This window comes from Haliaeetus albicilla, chromosome 20 (genome assembly GCF_947461875.1).
Source record: "Haliaeetus albicilla chromosome 20, bHalAlb1.1, whole genome shotgun sequence".
Taxonomy (NCBI): domain Eukaryota; kingdom Metazoa; phylum Chordata; class Aves; order Accipitriformes; family Accipitridae; genus Haliaeetus; species Haliaeetus albicilla.
In genome coordinates, this window is record NC_091502.1 from 20,922,459 (window position 1) to 20,948,894 (window position 26,436).

Genomic DNA, 26,436 nt, shown 5'->3' on the forward strand with positions numbered 1-26,436 from the left:
CACATCACAGTGGGTTAGTTGACAACTGAAGGGAATGCAGATCTAATTTGTTTAAAACCTTTGCTGGTAGGCATTTAACTGAAGCCTGTAAGGCACAGAAATATGAGAAGGAATTGCTATTCTATTCCAAGCTTTCTCCCTGATTTATTAGATGACTGAGGGCAAGTTATTTCAGTTCTTGTCTCCTCCCATTAGCACGCGTACTATGTTCCTTGCCCCACACCAAATCACTTTGAGAGCTGGGGGAAACAAATCCAATGGGGCTAACTACTGTGGTAGCTGGTGATGGTAGAACAACACAGCATGCCTTAAAAATGCTGCAGTTTCCCAATCCTAAAACTCCTGACAATCAGTAATTAAAGTAATATCAGGAAAGACATACTTACAAGGGAAAGATAAACACTGCACAGCCTCAGTAGTTTTTAACCTATGGTATTCAGATAGTGTGTTCTTTCTGATTAGTCTGCCAAAGGTAACTCTCAATCGATGTACTTTTCTCAACGTGTTTAAGTTCTCCTTACAAATATCCACACTTCTAAGGAAAAAAAATTTGATAGTTTCACAAATGGAAAGAGACTGGAAACCAGTTTCCTAGAAGAAAGAATGAATGAAACAGCTACAGGTCCAGGCAGCTTACCAGGGCAATGTGCCTGCAGGCACAACCACTTTCTTCCCTTTGTCTCACCCCTCACATCAACCCTCTTTCCTCTTAACTACAGCTCAGTCTCAAATACCAAGATAATCTTTGGTACAACATTAACCCTTGAAATTCGAGCTCAAGGCTGTCCAAATCTATCTCGCGCTCCTGCGAATAAACTCATTCATATTCAGTCACATATGAAGTAACTGATTTTTTAATCATGGGTTCAGTAAGATTCCTATGACCATGAGATTGTTACAAAACATAATATTTTAATCCTTGTTCTATCCAAGACTCTTATTTGCTTTTAGATCCCAAGACCTTTTAAAAGTCACATTTTCAAACTTGCCTTCACAAAAGGAAAAGCATATTTTCTGAAAGCAATAGATAAGGAACTCCTATGACCTACTCATTCCTGTAGACAGAGTTTTGAGAAAAATACCTCCAACATAAAATCGGAATTGGACTATGAGAACCTATAAACAGAAAGAACGATTTTTGACTCAAAACACTTTTGGTTTACAATTGCTGAAAAAAATTCATATTTTGGGAGTCTCTGCTCTTTTAAACTTGGTCATAATTAAAAGCTTTTCATTATTCTTCTACTATTTTTTTTTTCAATCAAGTTATACCACTGCAGTGTGCTTCTAGTTCCATAAGCTGATCACTTTTGTTTTCACAGAGTATGATGAATTTTTTAGATGTGTGTTGCCTTTTAGAAGCCAGAATTACACTTATGATCAATAAGTGTCAATAGAAGGAACTGCTGAGATAGTATATTGAAGTTCTTTGCTTTATCTAGTAATTGAGCCAACTACTGTATTTTTTTTCTCTGACACAAACTCAAATAAAACAAGAAAAGCACTGAGCCATAAATTACTGGAATTCTCTTTCTTCCAGAGAGTAAAAGAAGTCTAAATTCAGAGCTTCTTTATTAAAAAGAAGATGTTTGCCCATGGACAACTGACATTTGTGAGATAGAAGCAGAAGTTTTTATGCATCAAAGTCTTAAAAGATCAAACTGTTGAGAGAAATTCTCCTTCAACTCAGTGGGAATGGTTTCTGCTTCTGGAGGTTTTATATTCTCTGTCACCGACTTGAAACTCAAAGCTTCAAAGAAACATGGTGTGCAGCATTCAGAAAAGCACCAATTTTCAGTTAGTCCCAAGTTTACTGTAGTCACATTTAGCTGATCAAATCCAAAATTAATTATTTTGTATTCCACAAAATTATTTACTATATATGAAATTATTTTCTATATATTATATGGACATCACAAAAGATTCTACAGCTTTCTGTATTTTGCAAGATTAGGAGTTTGTGCCAGTGTACTTACCTAAAATGCCTTCTAAAATCTGAATTATGCAGTGTATTTGTTCTTATACTAGTTCTAGAAAACAGTGCATTTCAGGGAGGGTAGTATGTAAACATAGTAGTTATTAGAATTTGGAAGTTCAAGAAGTCTTTCAAAACCAGTAATGTTTTATTGAAATGAATGTAGTCTAAAGTGGCTGATTAACTTTTATGACTTTTTAAGTATTGCTGTAGAGATATGGGCCATGAAGAGGTACAAACCCACACTCTGCATTGTACCTACTGTCAATACAAATACTGTTCTCCACTAAAGGGAAAAAACCCAAGGAACTTAATCACCTTTGTTCCAGTCTCTCACGCAGGTTTTACATATAAGAATAATCTACAGAATCTGAGAACAATTCAGGTTGGAAGGGACCTCTGGAGGTCATTTAGTCCAACCTCCTGCTCAAAGCAGGGCCAACTTGAAAGTTCAATCACATGACTCAGGACTTGGTCCTGATGAATTCTGAATCCCTCTGAAGACAGAGATCGCATAAGCTTACTGAACCAGCAGTTACAGTGCCTTACTATCCTCATTAAAAAGATTGGTTTTTTTCCTCAGACCCAATTGGAATTTCCCTCATTGCAACGTGTGACTCTTGCCTCTAGTCCTTCCTCTGTGCATCTCTGCTGACCTCCATGCTGGCCTTCATTGCTGCCAGGGCACACTGCTGACTCAGGTGCAAATTACAGAATCACAGTATCATTTAGGTTGGAAAGCAACTCTTGAGATCATCTCATCAAACCATCCCTGCTGAAGCAGGGTTAGCTAGGGCAGGTTGTCCAGGAACATGTCTGGTCAGGTTCTGAATATCTCCAAGGATGGAGACTCCACAATCTCTCTGGGCAACCTGTGCCCAGAGTCAGTCACCCTCACAGTAAAAAAGTGTCTCCTGATGTTGAGATGGAATTTCATGTGTTTTAAATTGTGTCCGTTGCCTCTTGCCCTGTCACTAGGCACTACTGATAAAAGTCTGGCTCCTTTGTCTTTATTCCCTCCCATCAGGTACTTATACCTGATATTTATGTACTTAAAACTATAAATTGCCCACTAAAGAGTTACTCCTTCCCAGGTGCAGGAGGTTGCATTTGCTTTTGTTGGATTTACGTGAAGCTCCAATTGACCTGCTCCTCCACTTGCCAACCCATAGGTACACGTAAAAGATTTACAAGGGTCTGTAGCATTACATCCATGTCTTGCAGGTCGCTTTCACAATCTCGCTATTTGAAGAACTTCACTCAGTTAAGTTAGATCAAAGGGACTTCATGTAAAATGCAGTAAAAGTGATTTTACAGGCTTCTATGATTTAAAAACAGACAGTAGATTTAGAAGCCAGTTCAAACAGTCCACCCTGCTATATAATATAGAGTATCTGCAGGCAGAGTCTGAGGCAAAAATGAACACAAAGTATATAGTTTTTCTGTCCATAAACACCAATCTTCCATTGTCAGGTAATTCAAAATTGGGCTTTTGCTAGGAACCTAGGTTATCGCTATTCTTGGCAGATGTTACTGCATGTTGTTAAGCTTTTGTTCCTGTAGAGTGGCCTTAGCCGATAATCTCTCTGTTACGTAAAATTAATTATCATGTAAGTCAGTGGAGACTGTCCCAGGATAGCTCTTCTCTTCAGTGGCATATCAGTAATGATCACTGATAAATGCATTTTCAGGTGTTCCTAAAATATGACAGGATTGTGTCTTTGCTAGCATTGTAGCAAAGTGAAACCCGCTTATCAGATAAAGCAAGGAAAGGAGGAGTCTTTGTAAAAATCTGTTTACAAATAAGAATAGGAAAAACAACCACGCCAAATATATGCTTATCAATTATTTTACATTAAAATGTGCTAACAAATACTGTAAGAATATTATCTAAGTCTGAGTAATAAGATAACTATACTTGTACTACTAAACTTCCATTGCAAAACACAAAGTTTGCCAGGTCTAATCTTAATATGGATTAATGAATTGCATTAGTATGCTATTTTTTGGGGGGGTTAGAAGGTCTAAGACCTTTACAACACAGTAATTACTAAATAATCGTGAATTAAATTTACAGTAGTTAATTAGTATAGCAATGAGTTATGAAATATTTGATTTCATACAAAGATAGCACAACAAAATACTTCAGTGGCTTCTGTCTTCTTAATAGCTTAAACTAAAAAAGGTTTCAAAAGTAATTAAAAGCTCTACTAAAAAGATATTATTTTTTGCAAGGGATTCTTTCTTATTTATAGAAAGGTAGATGCAGGTTTAAGATCCCCCTATGCTGTTCATCATGTCAAATTTGATAGCATGATTTCCAAGTACTGCTGTTTCCTCATGCTCTGTTTTGCATGAAGCTCATCTGGCCCAATGCAGACATTTACAGTACAGATCACTACAGCTGAACGAGTTGATGAAAATCCTTTTCATTTGAGTCACCAGTGAAAATATAGGCCCTTTTGAGATGTGATTCTTCTGTTCTATTTTAGACATTGACTTTAGGATGAGATGAATCACAACCTAGAAATGCTTAGGCTTTTCTTCACTGACTATTAGGAGGCTTTATGACTAGCTTAGGGGTAGATAGCTGCATTTTAGTCATAAAGTTACATGAGATTATTCCTACTCCTTTTGCCTGCAATCTTATTTAGACCGTAAATTCTTCAGGCACTGCCAACCACCATGACTCCTCATCACTATCACAGTAAAAATAAGAATAATTTCCAAAATCAGATTACTAACCCAGGATAAGAAATATCCAAAACTTGCTCTAAAAACTGGCCAACTTCCCCTATTTTTAACTTTGAATTAAAGGAAAAGGCTTTGGGAAAAAAGTTATTGCTACCCTCTGGTCACATATCATGAATTTTAGACCATCTGTTTTTGGCAAAGGCTCCCAGAGCTTAGATTCCAGTGCTGAGATCATGAAAGCTTCAGAATTTTATCCCAGGTCTTTCCAGCTAAATTGCCTTTTTGAAGCATCAGCAGGCTTCATAACTGACAGATGGGTGGCAGTCGCTGTGATAGACGAAAGCCTTTCTGCATTCAGTCCGTAAGGAAAGAAAAGAACAAGCACTTCTGTGGTTCCTCTTGTTTAAGAGATGTGCTACCATCTCAGGTAGTTGAGAACCACAAGTGATCTGTGTGTCCATCTCAGGAGCTACAGCAATAGACTACTACAGAGGTGACTCAGAATATAGAGCACAGGCACAAAAAATGTTTGGAAACAGCGGTAAGCACACCTCACTACTGCAGTCAAATAACAAGAAGCATCTACAAATAACTATGACTATTTAGCAATAGCTCTGTAGTTTGGGAAGTCTTGATAGCCTTAATGTATTACACCAATGCATAGTTCTTCAGCCATGGACATACAAAGACCAAGCAGAGAAGATTTTCATGCCGATATGCCTGTTTCCTCCTCCTGTCCCCATCTTGCCTTTTGTACTAAATGAAATGACTGGTACAAAGATGGAGGTGGCACTAGCAAATACCTCTTTATACAGGACTTAACCCTATTCAGTTGCTTTAAGCTACTTAAATCAGCTCTCCTACTTTAGCAGAAAGGAGACTCTAGTCATGTCATTTACTTCCCCAACCCCATGAAAGACGCAGTTGGCATTTGACTCCCAGAGAATAATTTATAATAATGATGCATTTTGTTTCCAAACATACATAATGAGTTTGTTTTTACCTGAGTCTTCCATCCTCTGCTGCAGCTCCTCCTGGTATAATCTTAGTAATGAATATCCCAGGATCATCCCCAATGTGTGGGTTATCTGTTCCTCCAGCAATACTGAACCCCAGGCCAGAATTCCCCTGGAAAAATAAAAAAAAGTAAATGCATCACCAGATGCTAGATTTCTACAGAATGTATTTGCAGTATATGAGCAAAGTATCCTTGCTTCTTAAAGAAAGCACTTTATGTGGCAACTCCATACTTGAAGGCAGGTGACTCAGAAAAAATTAACTGTCAGTTAAAGAACAGAGGCTGTGAACACAAATATTTCCCAGAGTTATTGGCAGAGTTAATGGATGCTCCTACAGAAACAGGATTTGACCTAAATTTGTTTTCAAAAGCAGTCACATAAATTATCATCTGAACTCCAGTATGAATTTATCCAAGTCAATGAGAGCTAGAGGCTAAACACTTCAGAGCTTTGAAAAAGACTTTAAAAAACACTGTCATTTATAAACAGTAGTATTTTAGTACACTATTTTCTGCTGAAAAGTGATCACTGCTCAGATTCACATGCTTTAAAAAACACCAAATCCACAAGACTATTTATTTCATCTTACTGATTGCTAGAATGAAATGTTTGAAAGACACATTATTGAGTCTACTCAGCAACCCTACTTGCTTCTACTACTTGTGAGAATATCATGAAGGATAAATAGGCAGGTACACACATACACACATTTGCAAATTAAGTCACTGTTTTTCACATACAATTCAAAACCACAATTCTAACCCTTTTTTGGAAGTATATATTAGTTATTATGCTTTTCTGTATAAACTAACATTTTTTGCAAAGGATTCTTTCTTATTTGTAGAAAAGTAGATGCAGGTTTAAGACCTTCCTTTGTGCATAGGGGGGTCTTAAAATTCAATGCAATACTTGATCCTTTAAGTGTCTCTCATCCCAAAGTATTTTTATAATCAGGTATTTAGGCTTATCACAGTGATATAACACTATTGATATTGCAGAATATGTACACTACTGCAAATGAAATATGTTCAGGGCACTAAAAATACTTTTATTTCATTAACTTCTCAGGTTATTGGGGGTTTGTTTCCTTCACTGCTGCTTGTGGACAGGTATCCAGATCAGTCCTAGTGAGAAGAGTTACTAATAAAAATGGCACCTCTATACTTTTTTTTTAATTTTAAACAAATCTCATTTCTGTGTTTTTGAACTGTACTTCAATTAGTAGGTCAGGCGTGCAATGCATTTTGTGTGTGAAAGCCTGCATGTTGCCTGCCTGCAGCATGTCAAATTCTCAACTCCGTTATCAGTATTCTACATTCGCAAGCGATGCAGTTCTCATTACTCAAGAGATGTACACACAATCTGCAGCTCTTCTATCAGCATATAATTGTGAATAAATTTTCAGTACTGAACTAATTTATAATCCAAGGAGAAGGATTTAGGACTATACATATCTTAATGCTTCTCAGCAAGCTGTAATACAAAAAACATTATAATACTGAAACACCCTGTATATATTTTCTGTAGAGTTAATAAACATCTCCAGGCCAGCATTATAAATCTCTGATTTAATCTCCCTTTCATCGTTAGGATCATCTCAGATTCAGGTTATTTTCCCAATATTTTAACACATGCCTAATTATACAGTGCACTCTACAACAACATGCAGTCTAAAAATAGTTTAAGAATATTTTCCTGTAAGTTTCTCTATATGTCATATTATTAATGAAGCTAATCTTCCAACACATAAGAATGAAAAAATGTGTACTTATACACACTTCAGGAAGCCTGGGAAAAAAGTCTTAAACACTACTAAAACCAAGGGCAAATATCTAGAAAGTTTGAGTAATACTTGATTTTTAAGGAAAAAAAACCCTCTAGAAAAATGAAAATAAAGTTGTTGGGTTTATTCTTAGCTACAAAGATATTTAAAAAATATGCAGTAATCTGTGTTTCCGAATAGAGGTGGATTTCCAAATCCCCAAAACCTACTCTTGATAGGGAAAGAGGAAGAGCAGGGTAGCAAGGAGAAATCTCGACATAATTTTTAGTTGGTTAGGGAACACAAACAGCTATATCATAATAAAAAAGCGTGCCTGAAGAGCTTTAAAAACTATCAAAGCTTGCCTGTTATGTGGGGTGTGCTTAGCTGTTACAGTTCTTCACATAAAGTTCATTAGATTTCTTAGCAGGAAATAATTTCTGAAAAGGTTTCACACTTCCCCTGCACTTTTCCTCCTACCATACTTTTTTCCATTAACTTTTTAGAGCTAAAAAATATAGCAATGCTGACTGTAAGCAGTGATGTGGTAAAACTGCTACAGACTTCTCAGGAGAATCAGTGCAAGCCCTTGACATTTATCCATAAATGTACATCTGTTATACTACAAGACTATTCCAATTCTGCCCCTTAGGAATAACCTTTTAAAAGAACAGGGCAGCACTCCTCACTGGCATTTCTGTATCCAGAAAATTTCAAGCAATTATTCTGGCTGCAGTCCTTGACTTGATCAACAGGATCTACATGCTGTCAGACACTAGCTGCTTCTGCAGCTGGGTGTATCCCTGCAAGGCTTTCTTGCACCAGAAACTGCACTGCAAAAGCTAAGAGCAATTACACAATTTTTTTTCACTGTGGTTCTTGAAGGGTCTACATTGGCTGCATGGAAGAATCTTCTGTCTTTGTACTTTAGCTCATGGACAACAAGGTTAAAAGCATGGCTACCATCACTCATGGGTAACTAGCCTTTTAAGAGCCTTGGGTTGAAAATTAATGCAATAGGAACATTCTGGTTAAAAGCTAAAAGTATTTTAGTTCTGAGCAGCAACACTGATGTACAGATCTCTCGTCTCCCCTCATGCTCCATCTTACTAGTGTGCATACGGTTGTTATATTAAAAACTCATTGCAGTTGACGAGCTGTAACTCCAAGTTCCAATTAAGTACTGTCTACTAGCACAACACTTCCTGAACCTTTCTGCAAGGGTTAGCTCCCCACCCTTTACTTTTTGCATCTCCTTTGTCCCCATGCCAGAAAAAAAGTGTGTTAATTATCTTCACAGCTTTTCTTGGCATATCTCCGTCTCCCTGTCATTTCGCGTTAACCAATGAAAATATCTGCCTGCCCAAAACAACAGCTAAACCATCACTTAGCCACTGCATTTTCCAAGGTGGAACGTTCACGCTTTCTCTCATGCTGACTCTCATGTTTGGGAGTGGTTCCCCATAAATATCTGTCAAGTTAATTCACTGCCCTCTTTCTATTCCAAGCCTTACTTCTCTTGGATGCTTACAAAGCAACTTAACAATGAGCTCAGAGGCCTGGTGACAATGCAGATAAATGTCTAATAAGAACTAATAGCAGCTGATACAGAGGAGAAGAGGTGTAATGCAACAGAAGTCTTCCTCCTATGGGATACTCCATTGATAATTTTTAATTGAGATTCATATTTAGGCCTAAAAATGCTTGCCTGCTTTGTTTCAGGATTCTTCTATCTTAGAAGAGATTTAGCCAAAAATCCCAAAACATATGTAGGGGACTGTTATGGGTTTGTGTGGCGGGGTTTTTTGGTATCAGGGCCGCTGGAAGCTTCCGCGGCTCCAGCCGGACCCGCCGCCAGCCCAGGCCGAGCCCGTCAGCGATGGCGGTCGCGCCTCTGGGAGAGCGGAGTGAAGGAGGGGAACCTGCAGCGGAGAGGGGAGTGGGGTGTGAGAGAAACCCCCCTGCAGACATGGAGGGCAGGGAGGAAGGAGGGGAGGAGGAGGAGGAGGGGATGCCCCCGCCGCCCGCCGTGAGGCGGCAGGCTGTCCCCCCCCAGCCCAGGGAGGGGAGCGGGGGAGCAGACGCCCACCTGCAGCCCGGGGAGAGAGGAGCCCACGCCAGAGCAGGGGGATGGATGCCCCCCAAGATGGCCAGGACTCCATGGGAAAGTCCACACTGGAGCAGTCCGTGCCTGAAGGACAGCAGCCCGTGGAAAGGACCCACGTTGGAGCAGTTCATGAAGGACTGCAGCCCATGGGAAGGACTCACATTGGAGAAGTTTGTGGAGGACTGTCTCCTGTGGGAGGGACCCCACACCGGAGCAGGGGAAGAGTGTGAAGAGGAAGGATCAGCAGAGACAATGTGTGATGAACTGACTGCAACCCCCATTCCCCAATCCCCTGCACCACTGGCGGGGAAGAGGGAGAGAAAACTGGGAGTGGAGTTGAGCCTGGGAAGGAGGGAGAGGTGGGGGGAAGGTGTTTTAAGATTTGGTTTTACTTCTCATTATCCTTGTTTTGATTTGATGGGTAGTGAATTAAATTTATTTTGTTTCTTCCCCAAGTTGAGTCTGTCTTTTGCCCGTGACCATAAGTGGTGAGTGATCCCTCCCTGTCCTTGTCTCAACCCATGAGCGTTTCTTTCTATTTTCTCCTCATCATCCCACCGGGGCTGGCGGGGAGGAGTGAGCGAGTGGCTGCGTGGTGCTGGGTTTAAACCATAACAGGGACAAAAACCACTGAACAAGTCTCAGACCTACTAACTTTAATGGCATTGCTCAAACATCATTATTCACATGTCCAAATATATAAGGGTCCAGATCCAAATAATTTTATGTTCAATTCCTATTTGCTAAATTATCTCTTGACCTAAATCTTGCCATCTCTTTAAGTTCTCAATTGCTACTACTATAAAAACCTCATATAATTAGTTACTGACTATACAGGGAAGATTTGCATAAAATTACTCAGCAATAGATGCATGAACGTATTTTCTTAATTGTTAGTTTAGTTTCTTACTAGCTTCCCTGCCTTTTGTTGCAAGGCCTCAGTCATGCACACAGCCTGACAAAAGGCTTAGCATAGTATAACATGCCCAGTTTGGCTTAAAAAAACATTGCCTAAGTTTCCTCCTGTTCATGCTGGATATCTCACGCTTCTGAGGGATTTACCATCAAGTTCAAATTTCTCTCTTGGCTCAGCTTTACTTTTCAAACAGAGAAACTTAAGTCAAACTACCATATCAAAATAATTTCTCCCAGCCCAGCCCCAGAGGCCTCTTTCCTGTTCGCCTCTGAAGGGAAGGTCAGTACTTCTTCTTAAGGTTTACTACACAAGCCTGCCTCCTTTATGCCTTTCTCAGACGGGGCTTTGCACCTCCACAAGGATCAGCTGAGTACTTTACAGCTCAACCTGAGCAGGGAAGAGGCCTGGCTGTAATTCTTCTGGCCCTGGAGGGGCAGTCAACCTCCAACAGAGACAGAGTATCGCTTCAGATGACTGGTGTTATACCTTCTGCAAACACTGAAACTCAACACTTAGGGTCAGAATAAGATGATGGATGATTCACATGCCAGGGAAAGAAAATAAAACTTGCAAGTTCTGGCCAGTTTGAATCTCTTCCCTCAAGACTTGTTATACTGCCAACATAAAGATCACAAAAATAAGAATCTGCAGCAGGTAATGGTTTTGGGTAGCCAGAAGGCCATGAAACCCATCCTTCTTCTTACTTACCCTTCCATCTTGCATTCTTCTCCTTTTACTCACAAGTATGAGCAGCCATATAACAGTATGCATCTTCATAGGTGCAGCACTTTTATTTTGCCAGAGAGTAATCCTCCAAAGTGCCGCACACTGACTTCCATGGAAACAGAGTTAAGTCAACACTGAGAACTTCTGAAGTTATTTTCCCATGACATTACAGCTCTCCATGGATGATAGCCTTCCATACACTTCTACAAATTATTTCCTCCTTCTTGTGCCTCTTTTTTTTTTTTTCTGCTCAAGAGCTGCATTTCGCCTTAGAGCAGTTTGATGACAAAGGATGTAAAGTCATTCAGTCTTTACCAAAATCATGGAAAAATGTAAGTCCAAGAAGCAGAAATGAGATCAGAAATGCACATCAGAAGCAGACTGAATTCTTCCCTGTATAAGGGCCAAGTGATTTGTATTTTACCATACTAAATAGGAATACCACAATCACATAGAAGTTCTCTTCCATTTTAATTTCCTCTTTTTTTTTTTTTTTTTTTTAATTCTAATCAATAAGGTGACAGAAGAACTCACATTGACACTTTTTGAATGACTTAATTACTTCAGGGCTCCTAAAAGAATTTCTGATAATCTTCTGAAGTGACATGATTTTGAAGCTCTCCGGCGTTTCAGTTAGAAAAAAAGTAGACATGAACTGCACAGAATTCACTTAAGTATCACTGCAACCTCACCCTGTCATGGCAGTGTACCAGGAAGCCTATTTCATAGAGCCCATCAGTCAGCAAAAAGTCCAAGACAGAATGAGGAACTGGATTTCACAGAATGGTTTCCAGAGATTGAAAGCTGTTTCAGTCGACAACATATACTCCCACAGCCTCTATTACTGAAATGATCTTTGTGATTATAAATTTTTTACTTACAGGTTTAAGGGAGCCATTTTGCTTAGCTGTTAAGGAGTATAAGTCAGTGTTAATAAAGCTGTAATGTGCTGAATGATGCAAATAATAAACAAAACAGTAGTATGTAAATAAAAGAATTGACATAAGTCAATTACAATGCTTTCGACTGGTTTCAGGGGGTTTATCCAAGTAAGAACATCAAGTTTCCATAATATAAGATTGTTTTCCTACTTCACAGTAAACTTAAATCCAAACACAATATCACAGAAATGTATAACTCTTCCATTAGGCCCTAAGAAATGCTGCTTATCAGTAAATACAAGGGAAGTTAAGAGCGGTCACAGCATATATGTCTGTGGGTGAAGCATTCATGTCCATTCATGAGATCATGTAAAACAGAATCAAAATTCCTGACCCTCACTGCCTTTGTAAGCTTGCACTTGTTGCTATTTCTTCCTGGAAAGTTTTATTGCTTGGGGAAGAGAGAAGAAAGGGAAAGAGCAGTAATAATATACATCTGCAAAGTGCTGCAAACTTTTGAACAAAAGTGATAGGGGAAAAATGGTTAATTAGGTAATAAATAACTTAATCTGTGATTTGTAATCTTGCAATAATTCTGTTCCCCTATAAAATTTTGAGACTTTAACAAAAAATCTTCTCTTTCCAAACCACATGTTCATAAGAAGCAGAATTTTATGTATTAAAGAAAACACAAACAGAAAACACTGCCTATGTTCTTTATTCTTAATAGTGTACTTAAAACACTTATAATTTTACCTCAATATGTTTTGGGGTTTTTTTCCTGTAGGCTTCCTACCTCTACTCTTGTGTTCACAGCTGAATCTGTGGAATGCTTTTCGCTCTCACATCTTTTACAGATGGATTTAAAGTATGAATTGCTGCCTAAATTTGCAGCTTTTGTCAGAGCAAGTTTAGTCAAGAGAAAGCTCACAGAATGATAGCTGACTCATTTCTAAACACATGCTGTATTTTTTTTGGTCTTCCTTTATTAAAACTTTCAAAGACCCTCTCAACTTTGTTACTTGATACTGCTTAAAAAGTTATCTGTTGACTTTTACAATGGGAATTATTCTTCATCTTTTTAAGAGCACTAATAATCTGTAGGCTAAGTCAACTCTAACCTTTCTTTAATTTAAGCAAAGCTGCTTTTCTCTTGTTTATGCAAAAGTTCAAAATACTTTAATACAAAGGTAAGTTATATCCTCAGAAGTCAGCGTAGATTTGGTATGCATTTGACAGAATTTCAGAATTTCATAGAACCATAGAATCACAGAATGCTTTGGGTTGGAAGGGACCGTAAAGATCATTTAATTCCAACCCCCCTGCCATGGGCAGGGACACCTTCCACTAGACCAGGTTGCTCAAAGCCCCATCCAACCTGGCCTTGAACACTGCCAGGGATGGGGCAGACACAACTTCCCTGGGCAACCTGTTCCAGTGCCTCACCACCCTCACAGTAAAGAACTTCTTCCTAATATCTAATCTAAATCTACCCTCTTTCAATTTAAAACCATTACCCCTCATCCTGTCACTACATGCCCTTGTAAAGAGTCCCTCCCCATCTTTCCTGTAGGCCCCATTTAAGTACTGGAAGGCTGCTACAAGGTATCCCTGGAGCCTTCTCTTCTCCAGGCTGAACAACCCCAGCGCTCTCAGCCTGTCTTCACAGGAGAGGTGCTCCAGCCCCCTGATCATCTTCATGGCCCTGCTCTGGACCTGCTCAAGCAGGTCCATGTCCTTCTTATGTGGGGGGCCCCAGCGCTGAACTCAGTACTTCAAATGGGGTCTCACGAGAGCAGAGGGGCAGAATCCCCTCCCTCAACCTGCTGGCCACACTGCTTTTGATGCAGCCCAGGATACAGTTGGCTGCCTGGACTGTGAGCACACATTGCCAGCTCATATTCAGTTTTTCATCCAGCAATACCGCCAAGTCTTTCTCCACAGGGCTGCTCTCAATCCACTCATCGCCAACCACTCATCGCCAAGCCTGTATCTGTGCTTGGGATTGCCCCGACCCATGTGCAGGACCTTGCACTTGGCCTCATTGAACTTCCTGAGGTTTCACACAGGCCCACCTCTCAAGCCTGTCCAGGTCCCTCTGGATGGCATCCCTTCCCTCCAGCGTGTTGACCACACCACACAGCTTGGTGTCATCGGCAAACCTGCTGAGGGTGCACTCAGTCCCACTGTCCGTGTTGCCAACAAAGATGTTAAACAGCGCTGGTCCAAATACCGACTCCTGAGGAACGCCACTCGTCACTGCTCTCCACTTGGATATCGAGCCATTGACCACAAGTCTTTGAGTGCAACCATCCAGCCAATTCCTTATCCACCACATGGTCCATCTGTCACATCCATGTGTCTCTAATTTAGAAACAAGGATGTTGTGTGGGACAGTGTCAAGTGCTTTGCACAAGTCCAGGCAGATGACGTCAGCTGCTCTTCCCTTATCCACCAACACTGTAACCCCATTGTAGAAGGCCACCAAATTTGTCAGGCACGATTTGCCCTTGGTGAAGCCATGTTGGCTGTCAGCAATGACCTCCTTATTTTCCATGTGCCTTAGCATAGTTTCCAGGAGGATCCGCTCCATGACCTTCTCAAGGACAGAGGTGAGACTGACTGGCCTGTAGTTCCCTGGGTCTTCCTTTTTTCCCTTTTTAAAAATGGGGTTATGTTTCCCCTTTTCCAGTCAGTAACTTGACATACATGCATCAAAATCCTAAAGCTTTTCATTTTTTCAGGCAGGGGACTTTCTCACTCTCTGTAAGTAATGCATACTTTTCTGATAGTGGTGTTGGGTTAGGAATTATGCTTTTTTTGTTGAAAAGGACATTTACTTGGTTTTGCTTTTCAAGTCTTCTAATGCAGCACCTTCCTGTAAGTAAATGTCACTGTAAGGAAATGTTAATTCATAAACTACTGTTGAGTTTATTTCAGACAGTGGAAAAACATGTCCCTTACTTGAACTATGAAACATACTCCGAGACACATAATTTGAAACTTGACTTTTTTATACATTTTAGTAAGTATTTTTAATCACTGTGTACTCAATTTTAATTTTTACCTTTCTGCTTAAGTGAAGCCATGCTTCTGAAACTTTCTTATAAAAAGTAAAATATGAAACTAATACTTGTTTTTACAGATATTCAAAACAGTTTGGCTGGAATACTCAGCAAGTTTTTAAGTCCAAAGTTAATCTCTCTCAGAGAATCTTTTTAATAACAAAAAGAGTTTTACGGAACAGCAGTACCTGAGTCCTGTCTGAGGCTGCTACCAGCTTTGGCTCCCCTTAGGGTTCTTCCCTTAGGATACTTCCGTTTCAGATGTAAAAAATTAACACCCTCTCCCATGAGACAAAAAAGTAACACCTCCTTCCATAAACCACATCCACCCATGTTCTAGGATATTAGGTTTTTCCAAGAACTACTCAACAGCATGAGAAAGTGAAAGCTGTGAATGAGTCAAGCTTAGAAAACTGTGGGGAATTAATTTAATTGGCAAGAGACAGGGGAAAAAAAACCCAGTAAGAGCTGTGGGGCAAGTAGAGTGAATCAAGTAACATAGTCCACAAATGAGGCAAATGATTGAAAACTCTGACCCTAGTTGACAGTCACAGGAGGAATAGATACAGACCAGGATTTGCTGCTGCTCTGCAATAGTCCTTCATAGGCTTTCTCTTTTTCTCTGTGCTAAACCAGGTAAGATTACTTAGTTTGGCACCTAAGACAGTTATATGGAGGGAATACCTCTAGATATACCCAGCCCAAGAAGAGGATGATGACCTGAGGTTGCTGGAAAGTTCACTGGGTGCTAAGTACTTCTGCAGACTTTGTTCAATAATATTTTTCTCCACAAAGTACTTCTCACCTAAAACCCACAACCTTCTTTTTAGCCATCTGACAGTGAAGTGATAGGATTTTGAAGGATTTTGTCTACCTTTCAGTCAGCCATGCTTAGTTCAATGGCACATATATAGTGGGGGTGTTTTACCCATCACTCAACAATGCCCAGTTCAACAGCACACAGCCACACTGCAAACAACAGTTTAACAAGTTAATGCCTCATCCCACTGAAATGACTAGGTGATTTTATAATATGCAAAACACTTCCATCCAATTCAGGATTTTGGTAGAAAATGTTTGTTAAACCCACCTCCTCAAGGCTCTAAAATCTTTAAGACAAGACAGGATTCTGCTTTGCAATTCTTTCACAATCTGGCATTTATACTAGCATTGTTTTTATATTCTAAAGAAGAAGTGATACTTGCTAAATGACCAAACCATTTCCTGCCATACAGTATGTGGTTCTTTGGCCATCTCCCACCCTAACACTAGACCTTTCTAATCCTGCCATATCTAATCCTATCTGTAGACTTAAATCATTCCAGCAATGTTTTCAGGTATTTTCCCATGCTATACTATACTGTACTTTTCTTCTGCTGTGTTTTATCCAAAGCTCAAGTTTCCAAAGCCTAAACATCAAAGCCTCATTTCTGTCTCATTCAGAGAACAAGGACATTTGCATATTTATCGGAGTGCTGTTGAACTCTTTTGTACTTTCAAATCTACTCAAGAGTAACATAATTCATGAAATTCTCACTTCTCCCACATATGCTGGCACACTCCCCAGAGCCAGAGTTTTGAGACTCCATAGTTATATTATGCTCCATATGGTACAGATTTTCATCTCTTACGGTGCCATTTGTTGTTTTCAAGCCCCTTCGCAGGTTCAGCACATTCATTACAAAACCACAATACACACGAGTACAACTGCTTCGACTACAACTGCTTTGTATGCTTACTCTCACTTGTTATCTGTAGAGGGATATTGTTCTCTCAGCTCTGCCCAGATGAAGTACAGCATTCAGGAAGGAGTACTTTCAAAAAGATCCAGTGGATTTGGTTTTTCATAATACATGTGAAATCTACAACACTGTAAAACAGGAAATCTAGACAAGGAGTGAAACCACTACCAAAGTGAAGCAATCTCTTGAAAAAATGCTAGTGCGTCCTCTGCCTGTATACAGATTGAGGCAAAAGGATATATGTGAACTGTCTTCAGGTTTGGTTTTCATTACTGTATCTCTATTAAGCTCATGGTAACAGCTTCCAAGCTGTCACAAACATGTATGCCTACTTTTTTCTTCAATGTGTTTCTTGTCCTACTTCAGTATGAACTGTAGCAATAGTCCTTCCAAGCATCATGGGAGCATCATGACCTTGCCTATTTTGTCTCATACAGAAAAGTTAGGGGACATATGTCCTCTTCAAGTTAGCTACATACAATGAAAGCAAACAAATGCCACAGAAAACACAGTCTGATGAGTATCTGAAAAGTAGTATGGGAGAAAAATAAATATAAAAAATGTTTCATCAAAACACAGATGCATGTTCTTTGGAGAAGGGAAATGTTGCTTCTGGGGAGTGAAAGGTTTTGCTTCACTTCAAAAAAATCTTTAGTTGTCATGCTGTGTCACTCCAGGCTAGTACTAGACTTCTCATCAGCCAGACCCTGAGAGCTTTCTGAACTCCCAGGACTACACAATCGAAAGTGAAAAAATCAGATCAAGGAAAGGAAAGCACCCACTAAGTGACAATAATTAGACATAAGGGGGTTGGGGAAGAATAGGCATAAGAGTGAAACACTAACAGGAATTGAAAGAACAGCAAAGCTTATTCAAGAGACAGGCTACTTTTAAAACTTTGACGTGAACATCACTGAAGCTTTCACAATGCAATTATCTGCAAAAACTGAGGAAATTAAGACATGTTTAAATGTAACTATGACAGAAGTAGACAGTCACATTCTGTACAAGGATTTAGGGAACAGAAACCTGAGTTTACTGAAGCTATGGAAACCAACAGGGTTTTACCACATAGTGCTAGCAATTAAAAAGAAAGAAGAAAACTCCTACTGATGACTTCAGTTCCTCTCTAAAGGATGACACCTTCCATCCCTTTCTGCTGATAATTCAGTGCTATGAAAACCCCAACAGGTGTCTTGAGACTACGTGGAAAGTCCTTGGTTAAACCAGTTTGTAGCTCTAAGTCTTTGTGTCAAAATACTGCTGTGTGCCTAAATGGGTTTATTTGGACAGATCACATGATCTCTATAGCATTGCTGTGTAAAGCACTCAGGGGAATTTGAGACTCCTTGAGTATTACAGGTGCTGGAATAAGCCCAAGTTCTAAGCTATTGTCTAAGCTATTGTTCTTTTCCATTTGACTGTCATATTCACAGATATGAAATGAGTATATTTAGTTGTTCTCATCTTGTGATATATTTTTTTAGCATATTTTTAACATACTATAGCTGAAAAATTCTTGAGTTCTATTTCTTTACTGAAATACATGTACGGTTAATCATTTAGATTAAAATTCTGGAATGTTTATATCCATTATAAGATTCTGATAATCTTTTCTCTCCAACTCTTATTCAATCCCACATCAAAGAAAATACATGAGTAAAACTCTTAATTTGCATCCTTATTCAAAATCATTATCTTTGGGGCATGGAATACAGGGAAATTATCCGAGCAGCCAGGGATCAGGTTAAGAAAGCTAAAGCCCTGATAGAATTAAATCTGGCCAGGGATGTCAAGGGCAACAAGAAAAGCTTCTATAGGTATGTTGGCGATAAAAGGAAGACTAGGGAAAATGTGGGCCCTCTCTGGAAGGAAACTGGAGACCTGGTTACCTGGGACATGGAGAATGCTGAGGTACTCGATGACTTTTATGCTCCAGTATTCACCAGCAAGTGCTCCAGCCACACCACCCAAGATGCAGAAGGCAAAGGCAGGGAGTGGGAGAATGAAGAACTGCCCACCATAGGAGAAGATCAGGTTCGAGACCATCTCAGGAACCTGAAGCTGCACAAGTCCATGGGACCTGATGAGATGCATCCACAGGTCCTGAGGGTGGATGAAGTGGCAAAGCCACTCTCTCATCATATTTCAGAAGTTATGGCAGTCCAGTGAAGTTCCCACTGACTGGAAAAGGGGAAACATAACCCCATTTTTAAAAAGGGAAAAAGGAAGACCCAGGGAACTACAGGCCAGTCAGTCTCACCTCTGTCCTTGAGAAGGTCATGGAGCGGATCCTCCTGGAAACTATGCTAAGGCACATGGAAAATAAGGAGGTCATTGCTGACAGCCAACATGGCTTCACCAAGGGCAAATCGTGCCTGACAAATTTGGTGGCCTTCTACAATGGGGTTACAGTGTTGGTGGATAAGGGAAGAGCAGCTGACGTCATCTGCCTGGACTTGTGCAAAGCACTTGACACTGTCCCACACAACATCCTTGTTTCTAAATTAGAGACACATGGATGTGACAGATGGACCATGTGGTGGATAAGGAATTGGCTGGATGGTTGCACTCAAAGACTTGTGGTCAACGGCTCGATATCCAAGTGGAGAGCAGTGACGAGTGGCGTTCCTCAGGAGTCGGTATTTGGACCAGCGCTGTTTAACATCTTTGTTGGCAACACGGACAGTGGGACTGAGTGCACCCTCAGCAGGTTTGCCGATGACACCAAGCTGTGTGGTGTGGTCAACACGCTGGAGGGAAGGGATGCCATCCAGAGGGACCTGGACAGGCTTGAGAGGTGGGCCTGTGTGAAACCTCAGGAAGTTCAATGAGGCCAAGTGCAAGGTCCTGCACGTGGGTCGGGGCAATCCCAAGCACAGATACAGGCTTGGCGATGAGTGGTTGGCGATGAGTGGATTGAGAGCAGCCCTGTGGAGAAAGACTTGGCGGTATTGCTGGATGAAAAACTGAATATGAGCTGGCAATGTGTGCTCACAGTCCAGGCAGCCAACTGTATCCTGGGCTGCATCAAAAGCAGTGTGGCCAGCAGGTTGAGGGAGGGGATTCTGCCCCTCTGCTCTCGTGAGACCCCATTTGAAGTACTGAGTTCAGCGCTGGGGCCCCCCACATAAGAAGGACATGGACCTGCTTGAGCAGGTCCAGAGCAGGGCCATGAAGATGATCAGGGGGCTGGAGCACCTCTCCTGTGAAGACAGGCTGAGAGCGCTGGGGTTGTTCAGCCTGGAGAAGAGAAGGCTCCAGGGATACCTTGTAGCAGCCTTCCAGTACTTAAATGGGGCCTACAGGAAAGATGGGGAGGGACTCTTTACAAGGGCATGTAGTGACAGGATGAGGGGTAATGGTTTTAAATTGAAAGAGGGTAGATTTAGATTAGATATTAGGAAGAAGTTCTTTACTGTGAGGGTGGTGAGGCACTGGAACAGGTTGCCCAGAGAAGTTGTGTCTGCCCCATCCCTGGAAGTGTTTAAGGCCAGGCTGGATGGGGCTTTGAGCAACCTGGTCTAGTGGAAGGTGTCCCTGCCCATGGCAGGGGGCTTGAAATTAGATGATCTTTAAGGTCCCTTCCAACCCAAGCCATACTATGATTCTATTATTCTATGTAATCTGGAAGAAAAAGTTATACTATTAATGAATTAAAAGGCCCTTATGGCTTTCAAGTTCAAGCACAAATCCTAAAGACAAATGACTGAGTATTCTTGCTATTGCATCACTTACCTTGCCACCATTGCAGTACTTTAGTAGCTAACCATACAAGCTTAGCATTACCTTGTCTTTTAATAAACATTAAAGCAAGCTTTTGAAACACTTTCTTGAGTAACACTTAAGACTTTTTTTTCAGGCCCCATGATGCTCAACTATATAGTTCACTGAGAGGAAATACAAAGAAGGATAAATAACATAAAATGCAATTCATTCTTCGTTTTTCACAGACACACATATAAATCTCATCAATTTTTCCAACTTTGTGCTGACCCTATTTTATTGTAACATTTCATTTCAGTGTCCATCTTGTTTCTTATTCTTAGTAAATCTGACCGGCTATGACCCTGAGCAATCTGACATAGCTTCAAAGCTGTCTGTCTCTGAGCAGGAGCTTGGACTAGATGACCTCCACAAATTCCTTCCAAACAGAATTATTCTCTGCTTCTATGAAATACCAGTGTCACAAATAGAAAACAAGTTTCTAAAATCTGCTTCCAGCTTTGGAATAGTTCAGTCACTAAATCTTCCCTTCTAAATTTTATCTTAACCAATACATGATATTTAAACATTTTGCATGGATATGTCCCTACAAAAATGCCTTTTCCAAGATTTATACCTGTACATTCTTAAGTGCAGAGGCTTTTTTGACACGGTCTTTGTGAAAGTCAGATGAAACTCATGGCTAAAACTGTACCTTGAATAACTTTCATACGGTTCTTTGAAATCAAACTAATTTTGTCGCATAAGCAATGCAGAGTTCCTTTACGTTAGAAAAATGAAATTTACAGGTGTCCTGCTGGGAGGAAGAAGGGAAGAGGAATCTTTAACCAGGTATCTGTTTGCCAAACTTGGCTAAAACCATTCCCTAGGCAATATTTTCCTGCCCTTCTAGAAGTCAGTTGAGATAAGATTCACTGTTCCTTTACTTACATCAACACTTGTAAAATGTTTGGTAGTGTGCTGAATATAGTATGCACATATATAAATAAATATGCAGAACACTGTGTAACAGAACTAGACTACCATTCCCCACAATATTCATGTAATAACATATACTATCAGATATTATTTTTTGTTGAAAATTCAAAGGAATCTAAATTCCCATGTCCTACTACAGGTATGTGTCATGCTAATGAATCATATTTAATCATATTAAAAATTTCTAGGGTAAGTTAATAGCAATTTTCAAGTTTAGTAACATTATTTTAAAGGTGGCTGTCAGTGATTCATTGGCAGAGAGTAATGGTCTTGTGATTCATGGAAAAAGAAAGTCCTCTCCTCCTCAGCTGTACAGATGCCACTTTTGCCTTTTTGGAGGTGGTAGGAAGACAGGCTGGGCAACAGAGAGAGTCTAAGCCAAGATTCCTACCAGATGAATAGAAGTTAGACTAGAAGTTGACCAATGTGCACTTTTTAAGAAGAAAAGCAAAAGCCAACAAAGACATTTTCCCTTGATCTGAGAGTCTATGGAAGGATCACAGCCCGAGATGCCTGTGGGTCAAACACAGATGCTGCTCACACAGATAAGCCTATTTAAGTACAGCAATAAGTTTGATGAGTGGAATTTTCAGAAGAATCAACCTATGCCTATTGATGTCTGCCAGAATTACCACCTATTTCAAAAGAAACAGCCAGGCTACAAGTAAACACTTTTGAAAATCCAATCTTTTATCTGAATTCCTAACATTTCAGATCTAGTTTTCTTAGTATTAACAGTAGCTTTTCTGTAACTAAAGACCTTTTTTGTTGATTAATTTTAGGAGTAGCCACTCTCAGAAGTAAAGGTGAAATTCCTGTTATTGGTAGCATGAAAAACCATGAGTCTACTTTTACTGTGTTCCTGGAATGTATTCCACATTCACCCCTGTCAGACAGTAAACTAACAATGTAAAAAACACCTGGAAGAAATAGCCCTTCAGAAAGGGAGAAGGACTCTGTGTCTATACTTCAGCAGTGTAAATGAATTTGAAATTCTACTCATAAAATAGTCACAGAAAAATAAGCAGTATGCTCCTGATACTACGGCCTCCCATGCTATCTTTACTTTTCAACAGTATTGGATAAATACAGAGAAGGAAGCAATTTCAGTAGAAAGGAAAATCATTACTAACTCAGCATTTGTAAGTACCCCAGCAGTGAAACTTTCCCTCTCTGTTTTACTAATGAACATGTATATTAACTACTGCAATTTCAAGAATTTTTATTTCCTATACCCTCCTCCTAAAGGAAAGAGAATTCTCACACCCCCTCAGAGCTAAGGAATTTTAGTGGGTTTTGAAGCAGGGCACTGAACATTACTGACATCCTAAAACCCTCAGGAGTAACACCCCTAAAATCCTGATGCATAACGTCAGCAGAATATACGGAGCTGTAAGAATAAGGAAAGATAAATATATCTTTTTTGGATGATTGCACATTTTTGTACAAAATAGGTGGCATCCATTTTACCTGGTTTCTAAAACATATTCAGTAGAACATCTTCAATTAGGCTAGACATGCCACATACCCTCTATATATACACTGTATAGAAAGAGACACTTCTGCATTGCAATTCATCAACATGCAAATTGGTGCAAGTCAAAATGTTTCACATACATTTATCAGTTGCAATCAACCTTCATTTAATAGTTTCTTAGTCCTGGCATGCAATTTTTGCTCTAAAATGAGAGAGAAAATTGAGGTAAGAAAGGGTGTTAAAAAGCAAGAAAGAGAGAGAATGAGATCAGAATAACCAGCAGGTTGGTGATGAGGAACTCATCTGTGCTGCAAAACCTGAACCAAACTACTGTTCTGGAACAGGCACCACTGGGGTTTCCATTTCAAAGGAGTGCCTTAATCACCAGGCACACTATCTCTGATCTAATGAATATATAATTGTATATTCAAAGTGGAACAGGTCCAACAGGAGAAAGACACACCTCAGCAAAGCTAGGCATTCATCACAGACAAATCCCTGTTACACATCAGGCAGACGAGGCATGTCAATCCCATTTTCCCACACCCTGGATAAGTGTTTTTATGATGATTGTGAATCCTTTTCCTTTCACTTTACATATTTCCCCCAAGAAAGCTTGTGAAAGATACCAAATTTCTGCCAGTATGCAGTGGAGGTAAAAAAAACAAAACAAAAAAAGATACCTCAAAAAAGTTGGTGACATAACATTTCACATCCAACTCTAACTCTGCCACCAGTGATATACAGCCAAAGGTAGAAACAATTAGGAAAAACCATGGCTGGTACCTTGGCTGGCTTTTCTCTAGACTCCTTCTGGAAATTCACTACAGAGATAGTATGTATTACTCCAAAATATTTAACACAAAGAACCTGTATTATTTGTATTAATGCATATTAAATACTTACTTTTCTCTTTTCAGGTTTGTTTAAAATCCTATTCAAAGCACAAGCACAGTTATTTTAAGCATTAAACATCTCCCCATTCCCACGATATGCATCAGCTTAATCTAAAGCCAAACACATATTAATGCATATACCTCTTCTACAGTACATTGTCCTTATACTTTGTAAAATCCACAGACTCCATTCTGCATCAGAATTTTATTTTGCATGCCTAAGTATACTTGTGTAAATCTACTTCTAATAATGGCAATGTCCTTAAAAAAGCAAGGGGGTGATTGCATTTTCCAGCTGAAATAAGATTTGTCATTAAAATTCTATAGCTAGAAAATAAATTACACATTGTCATTGCAATGAAACTTGCTTATTAGCGAATGTATGTGAAAGTTAAAAATCCATCAAAGAAAATTGTAAGTATTGCATTGAATTAATTTTTGACATCTATTAAGGTTTGTCATCATCTCCGAAGTTATCCAGGAAAAAAAAAAAAAATCCACGTGAAAGTTAAAGACAGACATTGGTTCTTGAGAAAGTGGAGGGATACATATAAACAGAATCAAAAGAATCTCTCCACTGAACAGCACTTTGGACACAGGAAGCCTGTGGGATGTCCTATCATAGATGGTAGTAAAAGAAGTGGCCAGAATATCCAGAGTGTGCATACTCTTGTTTTATGCCAAAGCTGACACCCCGGGAAGGATTTAGATCCTAAATAAAAGCAACAATCGCTGAGTTAACAGCTTTTAAACAGACAAACGAAATGGCTGTTAAAGGCTGGTCTTAAGGGGGAAAAACAAAGATACTTGTTTTCTCAGCAATCATGAACAGGGAAAGAGGGGATGGCTGTTCTGCATGTAACAATCCATTTCAATGCCTGCCTCAGCTTTCTCTATAGAGCAATATCACTGCTTTGCTTTAACAACATCTGAAATGATACATAGTTTTGGTGTCCATCAAGCATACACAAGATTTCAATAAAGTAAAATGAAATCCTTCATTTCTGGCAAAGATTTTCCTATGATGAGAAATTTGGAAGTACAGGGCGGGGGGAGGGGAGGCGGGGGCGCAGAACATATCCTGAACCTTTTTTCTTTATTCTTTTTAAATATAAATTTAGGTGGGATGTTTGGCAATACAGCTAGTAACAACTTACAGAATCCTGATGCATATGAATCTCCCCCAGATCTTTGCCTCCTGCAGTCAGTTCCATGAGTAAGGATTTATAAGGTTTAAAAGCATTCTCTCCTACAACATGGAGACAGCACAAGAGGACAAGAGCACACAATGATGGGCAAGTATCAGCCTGTCCCCTTCACCTCTTCAAGATTCAGAAACATGTCATGGGCTTTGCCTTAGCTGAATTATTACAACTATAAGCATCAGTACAAAGGGGATAATAGATGTCAATGCATTTAGTGATTTAACTTTTTTAAGCAACAGAAATATAAAACTAGAAAAAGAAATTATTTTATAATCATGTAGTTATACAGAGAGAGTAAATTTGAATTCTGATTAAGAATCCAGTTCAGTGACACAGAAACATCGTAATGACTCAATGTTGAATTCATTTACAAAAATACTAATATGCCACAATGTGCATTACAATTAATTTAACAAGTGGCTGCAAGGAAGTTCTCTGTAGAATTCAAAATATGCTATCAAAACAACAAATGTAAAAACAATAAGAGAATTTGGAATAATACAAGAGAAACTTCTGAAGCTTTTGAAAGTGAAGTAAAAGTTTTGCATGCAACTCTACTAGACAATTTCAACTTTAGCCTCAAGCAACTGTTAGATCTGTGCCAAAAGCTGCAACACGTTACTGAGATTTTAGAGATAAAATTTTACATGTAAATCAATATTACAGTAGAAAAATTGAATGCTTGAGCACTTAGGTAAAGAATATTTGACCTGACCCTTTTTAACAAGCCTAATTTTACAAATGCCCCATCTTTGAGCCTACACCACCATCACATATGCCAACATCAAAGAGAGAATGGGACATGTTTGGCATCATCGCCCACCCTCTGTTCTTCCAAAGTACTCAATAGTCATTTTGAGACAAGATACAGAGCTTTGTTTCATTTAGATCCAAATGTTTCTGCAATAAACATTTTAAATTATTTTTAAAAAGTTATTTCCCAGTCAAATTCAACAATAATGAACAAAGAGCACTTTGGTAAAACTGAGCAAACACATGTAACTAACCCACTGACTCACTTCACTAAGAAATGCCTTTGTAAAACTTACTGACTTACCAGAAGCAATTAATCTTTTCCCACTCTCACCTTGGTTACCCACAATGATTCCTAATTATTAGGATTTTTTTTAAACTGTCAGCACAAAGATAAAAATCATTATGACAGTTAACAAAACCATCTTCCTTTCAACAAAGTGTCATGGCATACACAGAGTAGCAAGTCAGACTGCTTCATTAGAAGCATTTGGACAACACAGCCAGGAAAGCA

At 39.4% G+C, this 26,436-nt stretch overlaps 1 protein-coding gene and 1 long non-coding RNA gene across 38 annotated transcripts in view; one reads left to right on the plus strand and one right to left on the minus strand.

Annotated features, from left to right (window-relative positions):
• Positions 1 to 26,436, plus strand: part of LOC104318653 (uncharacterized) — a 541,518-nt gene that overhangs the window by 508,354 nt on the left and 6,728 nt on the right. The gene's annotated exons all lie outside the window — the stretch shown is intronic.
• DLG2 (discs large MAGUK scaffold protein 2) overlaps positions 1 to 26,436 on the minus strand; it is a 1,018,165-nt gene that overhangs the window by 341,909 nt on the left and 649,820 nt on the right. For all 34 annotated transcript variants that reach the window (XM_069808461.1, XM_069808468.1, XM_069808464.1 and 31 more), the window contains one exon: positions 5,673 to 5,797. In XM_069808461.1, coding sequence (XP_069664562.1) covers positions 5,673 to 5,797 — 125 coding nt within the window. The remainder of the gene's footprint in view (positions 1 to 5,672; positions 5,798 to 26,436) is intronic.